A 12,451-nucleotide genomic window follows, 5' to 3' on the forward strand; every position below is an offset into this window, starting at 1 on the left:
GTTTTTTAGCCTCAGATTCCTGTTCTTAGCTGAAAGGGGTGTGATCTTCATCTGCTTCGAGGTGTGGCAGGCTGTGTGTTGAAAAGTTATTTTGGTTGATGCCCTATTCACAAAGGGTTGCCACGCTGGATGGATCCACATTGTTAATTTGGAACATCCTTTTACACTTACATAATCCTCCAAAGGATTTGTTTCAACTCTCAGGCTCAAGCCAGAAATCTTTTGCATTTTAGGTGAGTGTGCTAACTGGTTACTTTTCCTTTCCTATCAGTTCAAAGCTGCTCAAAGCCATCCCCCTCTGACCTCTGGCATCAACAACATATTTTCTCCCAGAGAACTGCCACTCACTGGATATTTTCTCTTTTTTGGACTATTCTCTGTATACCCTAAAGATAGTTATGTGGAAAAATCCCAGTAGGTCAGCAGTTTCTGAAATACTCATATCAGCCCATTTGGCAGAAACAACTATGCCACATTGAAATGAACATGAAATCATCTTTCTTTCCCATTCGGTTGCTCAGTTTGGACTTCAGCAGGTTAGAGTTGAACTACTGCCATGTGATTGGCTAATTAGATATTTGTTAAATTAGATGTGTTGATGAGCAGTTGAAGAGGTGTATCTAATAAAGTGGACGATGATGTCTTCAGTTAATGTTGTTTGTCAAATATTTTATGACAAGTGATGATAGAAGCAAGAACAGCTGTGACAACATTACATGACCTACATTCAGTATTACAGTATGTAACATGATAATATTTACTGTTGTTCATGTAAAGGTAATATCCATTGTGATGATGGTAGTTAGGCATTCGAAGAACCCTGAATTGAAATGTGACCTGTATTTATAACATGAATTAGCATGGTATTTGTTCAAGTGCTCTGGTGGGATGAGGCAATAGGTGTTTTATCATGTCAGTACTCTGGACTGAGTCGTTAATAAAGCCATAATGTAATGCAACTTTGCACATGTGCAGTAAAAGTATGAATTGCATTGAAAAAAACTTTTCAATGTGCAAGAAGCATTTCTTAAAGCAGATTTTACTAGTGACTCGGTTGTAATATGGCCTAGTCACCCTTTAAATTACAGTTTTATACATTTTGACAGAGGTTTAAAATGCCAAAATAACTGAGAGGAAGTGTTTTCAAAATAGGTTCCAATCACTACTGGCGTGGCCTACATTAAATATTATGATATTTTTAAGATGTAGTTACTAATTTCAGGGTTTTAAGCAGTGTGTTAAAACATTAACAATGATTTTAAACTGAAGCCAAGCAAGATCTTGAGAAACTAATCAGTTGTAATAACATTTAAAATTCCAAGATGTACATCTATTGTGTCATCTGATAATTAAAAGTAATTTAATGAAGCAGATTTATTTATCAATTTAAATATTAAAAACAGAATGGAGGCTAACTCTAAGTTTAATGTCACAGAAACTGAAGAATCACCCAACAAACTGGAGGGAATGGAAAAAAAAAAGTTCCCTGTTTGTAGGTCACAATGCAAAACATGAAAAGAGGCAAAATATGAAGAAAAAAACATCCTGTTCTTAAAATCTTTGCAACTGTAAACTCATGAGTCTTGCAGCGCTGACGGTAATGAAAAATGACAGCTGGCATCGCTACAGCCCTGCTGCTTGTGTGCCGCTAACACCACAAAACAGTGTCTATGTACAAAAAAAAAACCTGAGTAACATCCCTGAAATGCCACACATGAATCATAAAGCATGAGCATTACTTCAGGGCTATTCTTTCATCTGTACTTTACTTCAATGTGCTGCAATAATAACAAAAAAAGTGAGAGTTGGAGGCCTTGCTAGCAGCTCTGTAAAGCCATGGTTAAGAAGCGCTATCATTATCACCACAGTTTCCTTGCAATGGAAATTATAACATGCTGATGGTTTGCAGGTTTACTATTTTCACAGTCTACCTGCAATGTGTTCACATTGTAATCTTTTCTCTGGTGTTAATACTGTTAGTTTTGCAGGATCAGGAAATCCAAATAATGGCACACTTGAAATTTGATCTGATCATCGTGCAAGAAAAGTGTGAATGAATTTGAATTGATGGCAACCATGGTTGTTGTGATTTCATCACATGAAATCCTCTCTTTTACTATCTGCGACTAAATATGGGATTTAACAGATTTTTTCAGATCTTGTATTCAGTTTTTTATTTAAGTCCTATGAAGCATACCAACTTTTATGAAAAAGGCTTGCACGTATGTATTGTTGAATTAAACTATGGAACAATAAACTGGCTTCTTCTTAACTATAATAGCTGTGTTCTTGTTTTGTTTTGTTTTTATCAATAAATGTAAAACCCTTTTGTTGGACAAAATGCCTGTCCCCACGAGTTTGAAGGCATTTTGAGACTCAAAATTGGGTTTTAGTGTCAGGGTTACAATTAGGTTAAGGTTATGTTTAAGCTAAGGCTTAGGGTAAGGCATTCATTTTTGATGGTTAGGAATAAGGTAAGCAGCTAGGGATAGCATTATGTCACTAAGACATGAAAATAGGACTGTGTGTGTGCATGTGTGCAGGTTCTAGCCAAATATTCTAAAAATGTTTGTGTCAAATCTCATCGCTGTTCATACAACAGCTTTCATAAAATATCAAGCCAGTGACCAGGTTGATCAGGTGACATCTTCAAACATGAAGGAACCATATTTCATGCAAATCCCTAACCTAGATGTGGACGTGTTATACAGGATAATAAGAAACAAAGACAAACATGTCAGCCTAGTGCTTGAGAAGAGGTCACAGAATCTCTGCAGTTCAACCTGCCATGTGGACCAAAGAGGTGCACAGGCCAGTTGATGTAGCTCTTGCACAATGTTACAAGTGTGGCCAAAATTCATGCCCAAACTACCATTTTACCCCATATGGCTTTATTTGTTTCACTGTGATTAAACAGTCTGTCACATTACCTTCTCTTGCTTTGCCAGTCTATGAAATGTAACATTAGGATTTAAGCACATAAATGTGTTATTTCATCTTTGCAATAATTTAACAAAACAGAATAAAAATGAAATAAACAGTATGCATTTATTGAGATAAATTACGGATTCACTGTGACTTCCCATCCTTTTACCCACAAGCATTGTTTCTATTTATGTAAGAATGAGAAATGGTGTGATCGAAAACTGCCCCAGATATTATTTTTATTTGTGTAGTGCTTTATAAAGTCATTTGATTCACGTGCACAAAGTTCCTGTGGGAAGGTTTAGTGGTGTAAGATGTAAGAAAACAGGGAGGGATCAAACAAAGAACAAACACATAAGCTTATTCTGCACACACCAGGGAGGATGCACTGTATTAGAGAAGCATGTGTGTGTATGTGTGTCTTCTTTACTCAGTACTTATGCTCATAACTGTAATGATTAAATTACCTTCTCATCATCTTCAGTGAAGAGCTCTCCACTTGAATTCTTGTTAATGGCCTGAGCAACTCCGATGATCTCTCCATCACTGTTGCGAATGGGCATACACAGCAGTGACTTGGTTTTGTACCCTGTCAGCTTGTCAATTTCATCGCTGAACCGACGATCCTGCAAGCCGTAGGCACAGAAGAAAAGACAGAGTGTAAGCACTTGTTGGAAAAGAGCACTTGCTTCCTCTATTTTTCAGATGACGGGGCACTAAACATAAAGATCATGACTGCGGGTCTACAGGAATGTCAGTTTGATGGACATCTGCCGAGTTTGGAGCTTGTTCTACAAAAAGTAGTAAAGTAGAGCAATGTGGTGAGGCATTAGTGTAAATGTTTGGCCAGCCATTAAGACTTTTACATCTAAAAAGGCTGTTGCCATTATTAAGCACCTTTATGTAGTTGTTGTATTAAATCACAGTGGACTTGAGGGGGGGAAAGAACAAAAAACACTTTTTTTATTACTCTTATGTGATTTGTGTGAACGTGTGGTTTTGGCCCAAGCTATCAGCAGTGCTCTTGTTCGTCAAACTGTGAGAGATAAAATGAAAAGCTGCACGAAAACGATCTGACTCACTGCCTGTGACAGATGGAAATGCACAAAAACACATGCACACAGAGCAGAAGGCACCTGATAAGCGTCAGGGATGTTCACTGTCTCCCCGTGCTCGGCTACATAACCAATGATCCCTTTCCCCCACGGCACTTGAACTTCGTCTGAATTCATTGAGGGTAAAACTGTGGTGCCTGCGTGCACGTCAAAGAATTTGGACACTAGCGTTTGCTTGTTGCCCGTTCCCTCCACTAAAAACAAGGAGCACCGGTCTGCATCCACCATAATGCAAACAAACACGAGGATCTTGTAGCTGAGACTCGTTAGATCCAAGTCGTTTGATATGTCTTTTACAAGCTCCAGGAAAAACTCTCGCTCGTTGTGTTCTTTGAGGTAATATTTAAAATCCACGGCTGTGGAAGGGTACTGGGGGATGTTGACTCTGGACTCCAGCAGTGCGCTCAGTATGTGCGCAGTGGTCGGGGGCAGAGAACTCGCTTTCCTCAGCAGTGCTCTCCTCCTCATGCTTGTCAGCGGCTCCTGCGCCCTGGTATTAACATGTTCGTCGTATGTCCTGTTGATGTTGATTGCCTTGGATCTGGCGAAAGTTTTACGCAGCTCCTTCTGAGACGCTCTCCGCTGCAAACCGTCACATTTGCTCGCCCAGCTGTCCTTGCACGGGTTGCTCTTCTCCTCTCTTGTCTCGGCCAGAGCTGAAGCCGTTGGACTTTTGCTCGCCTGGTGATTCTTGAGCCATTTCTCCACCATGCTATAATTCCCCTTTCTGTTCAGATAATCCTCGAATAACTCGGGATGCGAGTCCAGAAAAGTTTCCACGTCAGAGAACAGCATCTTTGACACTGCCATGTCTGTTCTTCAGATGGTCCTCAGAGAACCAAATCCATGAAGTCGCGCAGAGAAATATCATCTATGAGGCTTTGCTGGGGGTTGAAGACAAGAATCGTTTGACAACTTCCAAGGTGCAGTACGCTTGGAGCATCCCTGGAGCTTCGGCTACATATCCAGCTCCACTCTGTGGGGATGGGGACTCCCTTTGCGCACCAGCATATTCCTCCACAGCATGTCCACGCCGTTTTCACTTAATATAAGATAATTTAAGCAGATCTAGGTTAAGCAGCGTGGACGCAAACTGATGCTCGCTGGGACTGCCACGGGCTTTGAAAAGACAACAAACAGCAACTACCGAGCGTTACTGTCGTGTGCGTCTTCTAGTGTGCAAATGACGCTGGCTGTGGTTGGCTCGGTCCCACTGATGCTCGTTTCGTCACACGAGCAGGAGCTCAGGGTTGCTTCAGTACGCAGCCCTCTGGACATCTGAACCGTTTGGCCCCTATTACAGGCTCCAAGTATGAAAACGACGAGGATAATACTAACTTCTGTCCGTCCAGCACATATTATACAGAATGCGTATGGTTACATATGCAATAAGCTACACAAAAATATAAAACAGTAGACTATAATGGTAGATTTGTTGCACACTGTTCATAACTTTCAATATTTCGGATCCGCTCCAGTTTTGTAAGGCTTATCTGAAGCAAAGGAACCCCATGTGGGTGAATTAACTCTTTAACATGATTCAAATACAATGGATCTCTGTGCATTCCTCAAAAAAGGCTTTTCTGTGATAATCAATGAGTGACAGGCGACTAAAAAAGAAGTTATTCATGGCATATATTAAACATCGTCTGCAGCGGTCTGTGTCATTTAGTTATGTAACCGCGACTTTTATCGCTAGTGAGCATGCCAGATACTCAAATTCCTTTATACTAGTTCCTCTGTGAGTAGGTGTGTAATTTGAACACTAGGGGGAGTTGTAGTCCACAACTTGGACAGTGATACAGCTACCAGCACAAATCTGACTCCTATCATGAGCACCTCATTGTTCAGCAATCTGAATTCAAGCGTGAAACCTCTAGATTTGATAAGCAAGGTTAACTTCGACATGCCTTTATCTGCTTAACATGACCCCTACAAATGCATTCTGTCTTTTTGACCAGTATTTTCTTTCTCAAAATGTGGTCAAACAACTCAGAACAGGTTTCAAAGTGCAGCAGGTTTTTTCTTAAATAGCTTCATATCAGTCACAGCCTCTTAAAGATCACTTCAGAGTTCCTTGCTTCTCTCTCCCCACTAACAACTCAAATCCTGCAAGTAGTGTCATGTTTATTCAGTTTTGTGATAGAAATCCTGCACATTCTCTGGCATATAAGACAATGAAGTACACCACTCTAATCTTTATTTGATTGACAAATCAAGTGAATCAAAGCCTGGCATGCTGCCTCCTCAGCATTTTATGATCTCGGGCAAAACAAAGGTGAAGAAATTCTCATTATGTTTAGTGTTGTTTTATTCAAATTCAGAAATGACAAAAAGACAGCTGAGGTAGGAATCAAACCAGAGAAGGCACATTCATCCTTAGAACAGACACCTCTTCAAATAACTTGATAACAAAACAACCTACTCACCCCAAAAAATAATGGACAGTTAAACATTTTTTTGGTCCTTACATTATGGATGCACAGTATATTATTTAATAATTTATGTCTGAAACCTGTTCAAACCAGGAGATATTTAGTCCACATCAAGTAAACCTGAGACAATGGCGACAACTTATCATCCCAGTGCCACCACAACTGATTGCTCTTTTGCCTTAATTTTTTTGGGGAAAAAAAAGACAAGTCCTGGTATCTTGAACAGTTTGTTAAGGCACAAAGATTGCTAAAAAGGTGCACCGATACGGAGATCTTTATGAAGTTGCCGATTTGAGATACGCTATAAGGTCAGCTCGCTCAGTCTTCTTTTTAATGCCAGCGAAGATCATCTTTGTTCCTGGAATGTATTTCTTGGGGTTCTCCAAATACACCATCAGGGTTTCCTCATTCCAGATAACCCCTGTTTTAAAGTAGGCAACAACAGGGGAAAGTAAGGCTTAAAATCAAGTTTGTGTGATTTACAAGGCTGGTTAAAGAGTGCATGCACACAGAGTATTCACCTTTGCTCTTGTTGGCATCTGTATAAGTGTACCCCTCTGCCTGGCCGGTTTTGCGTCCGAAGAGACCCCAAAGGTTGGGTCCAACCTTATGCTTCCCACCATTCTCCACGGTGTGACACTGGGCACACTTCTGGACAAATGTCTTCTTGCCCTTTTCAACGTCTCCAGTCATTTCTAACAAGGAGAAAATACAGGCTTAGAACAATCACAGTATAACGGTATACACCAATTCAGCCACAGGGGGGAGCTCACGTGCTAGTTGCGCAACTATGCCCCTGGGGGCGTTACCAAACTGGCTCTCACAGTATTGCTAAATTACACCGCTCCTATCATGAAACCAAAGAAAGGTGTTTAAAAGCGCGTTTGCTATCCTCTTAAAGCAAATTATTCCAGTAAAAAATATCAATACCACCTCACACTTGACATCTTATTCCAAGCTAAACCTGTAGCTATAACGTCATATATCAACCTTACATAAAACATACCAAAGTCCATTTTTTAAATATCACTGACTGTAATGTAATGTAATGTAATGTAATGTATCTAATGTGTGTTAAACTCAGACAGCTCCTCAGATAAGGAAAAAAATAAGCTAGAATATCCTCTTTAAAGACATCAACCGGCGCTGGAGCACGTTTCATGTTAGAGGACCGACGCAGACGGATTTGAATCCTTAAAAAGTTGTGAGCACGAAGAACAGAGAACAGCAAACCTCACATTTCAGTAATTACCGTTTACGTTTCCGTTCCGCGCACAATGAAGAGACTCGCAGCTTCTTGAATTTAATCCCCCTGCCGGGTTCCGTCACACCCGTTTCACGAAAGTTTCACGGACGTGCCTCCTCTCACAAAACTTTTAGTATCCCTGAGACGTCATCAGTCACTTGACCTGCGTCGTCGTGCACGTCATGACGGGGTTTTGAAAGCGCAAGTAAGATTAAATCTTCGCATTTAACCGATTAATCGGTTCAACAACAAAAAAATACCACACTAATTCATAAATAAATAAACGTCCGACTTACTTGTTTTCTTTGTGTGTTTTACTATTTTTTATTTTCGCATTTTCTAGCCCAGATCTCTTATTGAAAAGCACAATTTTTGTATGCTGCTGCAACCAAGTGGAGAATATTGTCACCTTATGGAGTCACAATAACTGGACTCTCTTTGCCATCCCACATGCCTTCACTTCCCACACACTATTCACGCAGGAGGCCTTCAAATGAAACACTTTTTAATACTGACATGGTATTTTGACCATGGTATGCCTGCCACGAAGCTTTATACTGGATACAAGCGTGTATATATATATATATATATATATATATGTATGTATATATATATATTGCTCTTACATGTTCTTGTTGGCTTTTAACCAGGATCTTAAAGTGCAAACTTTCCTGTTACCTCATGTCAGTACATGTGTTGGAATGACAATAAATGTGGGGGTATGTGGGGGGCGGTTCGAGCTTATTACACAATTGCACTGATTTGCTGCTGGGGACTACATCTCAACAGTCCACCTCTAGATGTTTACCAGAAATTTGCACTTGGCGTTGAGGCGTGACATGTTTAAACCAGCCTGGTGAGACCGTCATTGATCTGATTGTAGAGGAATGACGGTGCTTTTTCTTGTGTTGCTTGTATCTTTAATTGTTTGTGTGTGGCGTTCGTGTTGTGTTGTCTGTTACCTAGCTTCCTGGACGTCGTGTGCTAGTTATTCATGTAATACTTGTTTTCACGTTATGCTTGCTATGATTCTATGTAATTAGTGGGTGTGCTGAAATGTTTCTGGAAGTGTGCTTCGTTTCTTTTTACTACTCAGCAGGGTTTTCCCTTTTTTAGGCTGCCACTGGAAATGATATTTTATAATAAGTTTTTTTTCTTAATGACTTGCCTGCTTAAATAATGCTTAACTCTCACATACAATTTGGGTCAAATTTGACATTCAACAGTAAAAATCCTCTAATGTGAAACTGTACAGTCCTTGTGTGTTTTTAATGGGAAGGTGGGGGTACCTGATAACCCTGATGAAAGCCACAAATGCGTTGGTCAGTCAATAAAGTTGTTCCTCTTCCCCTAAGTGTTGTTGGAGTTCCTGCATTGTGGAAAGTGGGGGACCTTGACAGTGTCACGATACGTGTTCCCACAACATTTGCTTGTCCTGCAGTTTTATGTTCTCCTTAGGCTTGTGAAGTCTTCCTCCATGTAGTCCAACTTCCTGTTGGTCCAAAGACATGTTAGGTTAACTGGTTAGAATAAAGTGCTGTATGAATGTACGGTTAAAGTGTGGCTTGAAAGTGCATGACATTTGCACGTGCAAGCACAGTCCCCTGCAATTTAACCAGATAATCTGAAAATAAACAAATGACTGGAAGCTAAATGAGATCATGGGAGGGGTCATAATTATGATGATGGTTATAAAAGCACCCGTGCTGCCATTTCGGTGAGTGTGGGAACCACATGTGCAAATCCCACTCGCAAAGTTTCCTACCACTACTCTGAATCCACAGACTAGTTTGCAATAAACAAGTTTGCAAAACACATCAGTCCACTGTGTCCATTTCATGCTTTGTCTCTCCAAAACATGTAAACATGAAGACTCAACACAGAAAGACCCCGGCCCGATGATGGAACTGAACTCAGGACCTTCTTGCTGTGAGGAAACAGTGCTAATCAACCAAGGGACAACTCCCACTAGGTCATTTTTCTTTCCAAGCTCCATACATTACCATGACCTGGATGACAGAGAACCTACACAGACATAATGCTAACCACTGCCCTATAATGGTTGTTTTATGTAAAACAAGACATGTGATAACTGACATTTTTCTCCACAAACAAGTGGTTTAAAACCTAGTAAAATCAACTCTTGCTCTCTTAATTTGACCTCTCTACATTAATTGAGGATTTTTATTCCATTTATTAATGTCAGCTTATTTATATATTCTAAATAGATCCATGGTCCAAAATTTGGCATAGACACCTATTGGCTTGGGTTAAAACTTACTCTGAAAACATGAAACATAAACTGTATCAAGGGGTTAAATTAAGAAGGCGTTTACACCTCTGTCACACGTATTCACATTATGTCATTGTTTTGTTCCACCATCTTCTTCTTTTTGTTTGCTCCCTCATCACCCTCAGTAATTAGTTCATTAACTAATTCCGCAAATTTCTTAATAGTCGTGGTCTACAAGGCTGCACAGGTTAAGAGGGTGTAGAGCACGGGGATTAGCACAAGCATCCCTCAGGTTCACATGGTTCTTAGTCTGCATGTGTGATTGCTAATCTTAAGTGACAATAATGCACGCAAAGTCAAAGACCCAGGAATAGAGGGTGTTTGGCGGTCCATTTGCTAGTAGGATAGCAGAGGGGACACGCACAGTGCATATTAGTTTAGGATTCATTTCCCCTTAGAAAACCCCTCAACTTAGCTCTGCACAGAAAACGTGTGAAAAAAATCCCATGAGTGTACAAGCTTCTATGTGACTAACACTGGCAACAAACGCTAATGAGCAATAAAACAAAACACACAAAGTTGCTTCTTTTTTTTTTTCATTTGAAGCAGCAGGCTTATTCTGGATTAGTTTCACCAGCAAGATGAGTGGCAAAGTGTTGCACCGTGACGTGTACAAATGATGCAGGCTAATTAGAACCGACATCCACTGGCTGTTGGAATCAAATAACCACAGACGTTTAATCACTGAGATTTCTTTCACTGGTCTTTTAAAAAAATCCATGTGACCAGAAAAAATATGATCTATAGCCTAAGATTAATATATTGTCTAAAATTTGAGTTCCTCATGAGATGAAGCAGATTTGTTAGCACACTAAAGCTACCAACAGGCTTTCAAGGCACTCAACACTGTCTGACAGATATATCATAGTTATTTCCAGTTTTATCTGCAGCTAACTGGAACATCCATAGGACAGAGCTACATGGACTCTGCTAAAGTCATCATTCTGTTTACCTAATGAATGAAAGTCCATCCACCTTTGACCCTGCTATCAAGAAAACCATCTGGGAGATTGCAGCATATGCTTGTCATGGCCTTTTGCTTTACTAGCCTCTCTCAGGGATTTTTTTTTTTTGGCTAGAAAAGGGAATCTTTTTCTCTCTAAAAAATGCAATTTGTATGTCTTATTTCATAAATTCTCAATCTTGTGACTGTGCACGTGCTTTTAGTTTCACCCTCAATGTACTGTGCATTATTCAGTCAAGTGTTGCTAAAGATTAATAAACGTAAAGGTGCAAACGTGACAATTTTAAAATGAAAAGCCAGCTGGTAATTTATTTGGGCCATGATAGATCGGATGATGTTACTGTATGTGTGGTAATAACAGGTTATTTAAAAACCCTTTGTCCACCAGGGAGCACTGTTTTGTTTGAGTACAATACCTTGAAAATAGTTCTTGCAATAAATAAATTGGAAACATTTTCCAAAATATGTCTTTGTGTTGTGCTTTTAAAAATATTAATTCAGGTCAGATATTCAGAGCCACAAAAATCCAGATTACAAATTAAATGCCTGTTTTCAGAATTTTAATTATTGATTAGTATTTTTTTTATTTTAAACACTAGTTGTATCCACGTTTTAAGTGTTTATTAATACTTTTAATAAGGAATATTTTTTAATTTTTCGCAATTTGTTTTTTTGGGTTTTTTTTATGTGTGAAGCACTTTGAACCGCATAAACTGCATCAACTTACAAACACAGTTTGATGGGTTGATGGATAGTCAGTGTATTTTTGTGTATATAAAAAGCTATGTACATCATAGATGATAAACTCTGTACGCATTATAACCACGAGTCTTATCTTCTATCTTCTTTACATCTGTTATTTCACACACCCTGTTTAGTTATTGCACATAAGTCTAGCCTGTGATTGTAGCATTTTGTCTGCCATTTATCTACGTTATTGTTTTTGATGTTCGTCTGAATATCTATGAGTGAAAATGAAAAGTTCAGTATTTCCAGATCTAATGTACCACGACATGGACAGAAAATACTCTGATGCCTTAAACCAGGGGTGCTGAAACTGCAGCTCCAGAGTAGCGTTCAAACGTGAAAAAAACAAAAATAAAATGTAAAAGTAAAATGTGAAGAAATCTGCAGAAAGAAATTTCCAAAACAAGAACCATATTGTTGTTGACAGGTTGAGGGCTGATTGCTGTTTGTAGCCAGGGTGACCAGATGAACTGCACTGCATTTTTATCCTTTGTCCCTCCTCATCCGACATATTGAAATCATGTCCCGCGTTTTGATTCTTACAAGAAATATGGCTGAAAAACATCAGTGTAAAAACCCAAAGATGATCAGCAGACAGAAAAGCAGCTGAACTAACAGTCATTAAAATAGAAAACAGAAGTACACAGGTGGACAAAGACAATCACATAAGAACATAAAGATGTGTTTAAACTTTCATTAAGAAGTTTGGAAAAGTGCATTTCAATA

The 12,451-nt window shown here is 39.3% G+C and overlaps 2 protein-coding genes across 3 annotated transcripts in view; both read right to left on the reverse strand.

Moving 5' to 3' along the window:
- Nucleotides 1–6,103, reverse strand: part of pde11a (phosphodiesterase 11a) — a 46,052-nt gene extending 39,949 nt beyond the window's left edge. Inside the window, exons 1-2 of the mRNA XM_084907586.1 lie at nt 4,062–6,103; nt 3,393–3,551 (exon numbers count right to left, since the gene is read on the reverse strand). Coding sequence (XP_084763712.1) covers nt 3,393–3,551; nt 4,062–4,850 — 948 coding nt within the window. The 5' untranslated portion in view covers nt 4,851–6,103. The remainder of the gene's footprint in view (nt 1–3,392; nt 3,552–4,061) is intronic.
- Nucleotides 6,104–6,333: 230 nt separating this feature from the next.
- On the reverse strand, nt 6,334–7,862 carry LOC146370652 (cytochrome c-b). Of its 2 annotated transcripts, none has more exons than XM_084907587.1 (3): nt 7,728–7,862; nt 6,997–7,170; nt 6,334–6,896 (listed from the first exon to the last, which is right to left on the reverse strand). In XM_084907587.1, the coding sequence occupies exons 2-3, from the start codon at nt 7,166–7,168 to the stop codon at nt 6,751–6,753; spliced, it is 318 nt and encodes a 105-aa protein (XP_084763713.1). In that variant the 5' UTR covers nt 7,169–7,170; nt 7,728–7,862; the 3' UTR covers nt 6,334–6,750. The 2 variants fall into 2 exon arrangements, with proteins under 2 accessions (XP_084763713.1, XP_084763714.1); XM_084907588.1 differs by having other exon boundaries at nt 7,714–7,857.
- Nucleotides 7,863–12,451: the final 4,589 nt, after the last annotated feature.

This window comes from Perissodus microlepis, chromosome 16, assembly GCF_051167445.1.
Source record: "Perissodus microlepis isolate ML-2025 ecotype Zambia chromosome 16, ASM5116744v1, whole genome shotgun sequence".
In the NCBI taxonomy this organism is placed as follows: domain Eukaryota; kingdom Metazoa; phylum Chordata; class Actinopteri; order Cichliformes; family Cichlidae; genus Perissodus; species Perissodus microlepis.

What these genes read in the sequence shown, in the direction of transcription:
- LOC146370652 (XM_084907587.1), bottom strand. Translation starts at nt 7,168, where the DNA reads ATGACTGGAGACGTTGAAAAGGGCAAGAAGACATTTGTCCAGAAGTGT. An exon ending in AGATGCCAACAAGAGCAAAG is followed by an intron (nt 6,897 to 6,996) that starts GTGAATACTCTG and finishes ACTTTAAAACAG; the next exon opens with GGGTTATCTGGAATGAGGAA.